The sequence below is a fragment of the Pygoscelis adeliae genome, unplaced genomic scaffold (genome assembly GCF_000699105.1).
Source record: "Pygoscelis adeliae isolate BGI_AS28 unplaced genomic scaffold, ASM69910v1 Scaffold65, whole genome shotgun sequence".
Classification (NCBI taxonomy): Eukaryota; Metazoa; Chordata; class Aves; order Sphenisciformes; family Spheniscidae; genus Pygoscelis; species Pygoscelis adeliae.
In genome coordinates this window covers 577,369-579,574 of record NW_008824864.1, presented here as the reverse complement: position 1 = coordinate 579,574, position 2,206 = coordinate 577,369, and the positions used below count along the sequence as shown (strand labels likewise).

Sequence of the window (2,206 nt, the reverse complement as noted above, 5' to 3'; positions counted from 1 at the left end):
AGGGAAAGACTATTAAAAATTGTCCAGGTTTACTTTATGCATCAGTAAGAATAAAAGACCAAACTGCATTTCCATTTTAATTTGCAGATCTGTTACCCCTCCTTTGACTGCTTGTGATGAGCAGTGTGACTAATGAGCTCCGCCGGACCAAAGAGAGTGGCACTTTGCCCTTTCTTCTACTTCCCCGTTTTTTATTCTTGGGTGTGGTTTTTTTATGTTGCTTGCCTCTGATGTTTTGCAGCTTTTCTGGTCTGGGCTTGGACTAATTCCCAGATCTGTTCTTGCAGATTTTAACTTTGCCATGTACCCACCGTCAATGATAGCAACTGGAAGTGTGGGAGCAGCCATCTGTGGCCTTCAGCTTGATGACGGGGACAGCCTCACGGACCTCCTGGCCAAGATCACAAACACAGATGTGGTGAGTGTCCCACATTGCTCTTCTCCTTTCACTTCTGAGGGCGCAGTGGAGAACTGGGCCATCAAACCTGGCCTGATCCCAAAAGCCCAGTGGAGCAAAGGAGGGGGTTGCTCCTGGAGCGAGCAGGTTGCAGGCCTGGACCCGGCACCTTGCTTGCGGTGCTTTGGATGTCCAAAGCTCCTTGGCCTCCCGGGGTCACGTTTCATTCATGCTTTGTTCAGCAGCTTGAGGGGGGAGAGCCTGCTCTGCCCGCCCTGGCTGATGGTCAGGCTTGCTATAGAGGGGGAGCCGCCTTGGGTAGCACCCCAGGCGATGGGGCGAGCAGGCAGACAGCATCCCCTGGGGCATAAGGTAAACCAGTATGTGCGCCGGTCCTGTGTTCGCAACCTTGAAACTGCTCTTCTTGCCTTCATTGAGGTATCATCTAAAAATCATTGACTTAAGGGAAATGAAATGAATAATGAACTAATCCTCTGGCACTGGCACAATGTGAGGCAGGTGCAACCCAGGCTGTCTGGGTTTTTGTCTGTAACTTCACTAAGCTCGCCCCATGAAGGGCATTTCTTGGCTTGTCAGAAGGTCCTGTCGTCAGTAGGAGAGGTGAACCTGATGGCAGTTCAGTGCTGCTCAAACTCACTCAAAAGTGAGTTTGCTGGTCTGGGGTCAGCTTCTAGTGGGGACATCAGAAAACCCAAACCTGACAGCTCTGCTCGGCAGTCTCATCAGAAAGCTGGGAGGACTGAAAAGAGCACTCAGGGTGCCTTCCCCGAGGGGTGGTGGCTCTCCTGCTGTGCCCCCATGTCGGTGGGACACTGGGGGGAGAGCTTATGCTCCTGCAAATCCAAAACGCTTGGTGTTTGGATAAACAGGAGTTTCATCTCTTGCGAAGCTGACATGTTTTGCCATGATGAAATTCACTCAAAAGGAAAGAAAATGAGTGAGGCTTTCTGAAACGCAGGCCACTAATAAGATAATGCTTCTTTTTACCGTAAAAGTATCAGTTTCCAATGCGTTGTCCTTAACATGTGCTAACTATAAAACTTTTCATTGCATTTACTTCGCAGAGTAAATACATTGTGCAATTATTAGATCTGTGATAACGTTGTCAAGAGAAGGTTTGTTTTTTCCAACAGATATTCTGCATTTTGGTTAAAAAGGAGTAGTCCAGTTTAACAAAAAGGGAAGAATTTCACTATTTCTTTTTTTCTTTCAATCAGATTGAGCCTAATTTTCAAGTGCAGTTCTGGGGCTTCCCATTTCTTTTGATTGGAACTGGGTTTTGGACAGAGAAAGGAACATTTCCAATTCTGAATGCTTATAATGTAAATCAAGTAGCTGCAGAAATTTAACACTTAACACTCATTTCAGTGTAAATGAAAATTTTACACAGGTAATTGCTCTTTTGTGTCTGTTTTATAAGTACGGAGAAACAGAGTGGTGATCCATTACAGTAAGCAGCAGGAGCATGCAAGAAAAATCCTATATAACAATTCAGACTGCATGGCCTGGTGCAAATAATGCACAAAGCTCATTTGTACATTTAGACTGGGCAAATCCATTAAGTTTACTTCATTTATGTGGATAACAAGAATTTTCCGTTATTGGTAGTGATATTGGTAGTTACTGGCTGAATGAAATTTTCTCCTTGGAAGTCTGTCTGGTTGGATGTAATGCGACAAGTTTTGGATGCTGCATTCAATGAATGTCCGGGAGGACTCTTAAGACAAGTGGGCAGATGTGAGAGCGACATTAGAAAACCGGGCAGAGAAAGACAGGGATTTAGGGAAA

General features: G+C 45.5%; 1 protein-coding gene across 1 annotated transcript in view; it reads left to right on the top strand.

The window, feature by feature from the left end:
* Positions 1–2,206, top strand: part of CCND2 (cyclin D2) — a 34,587-nt gene that overhangs the window by 15,736 nt on the left and 16,645 nt on the right. The window contains exon 4 of the mRNA XM_009324334.1: positions 288–418. Within this exon, the coding sequence (XP_009322609.1) occupies positions 288–418 (131 nt within the window). The remainder of the gene's footprint in view (positions 1–287; positions 419–2,206) is intronic.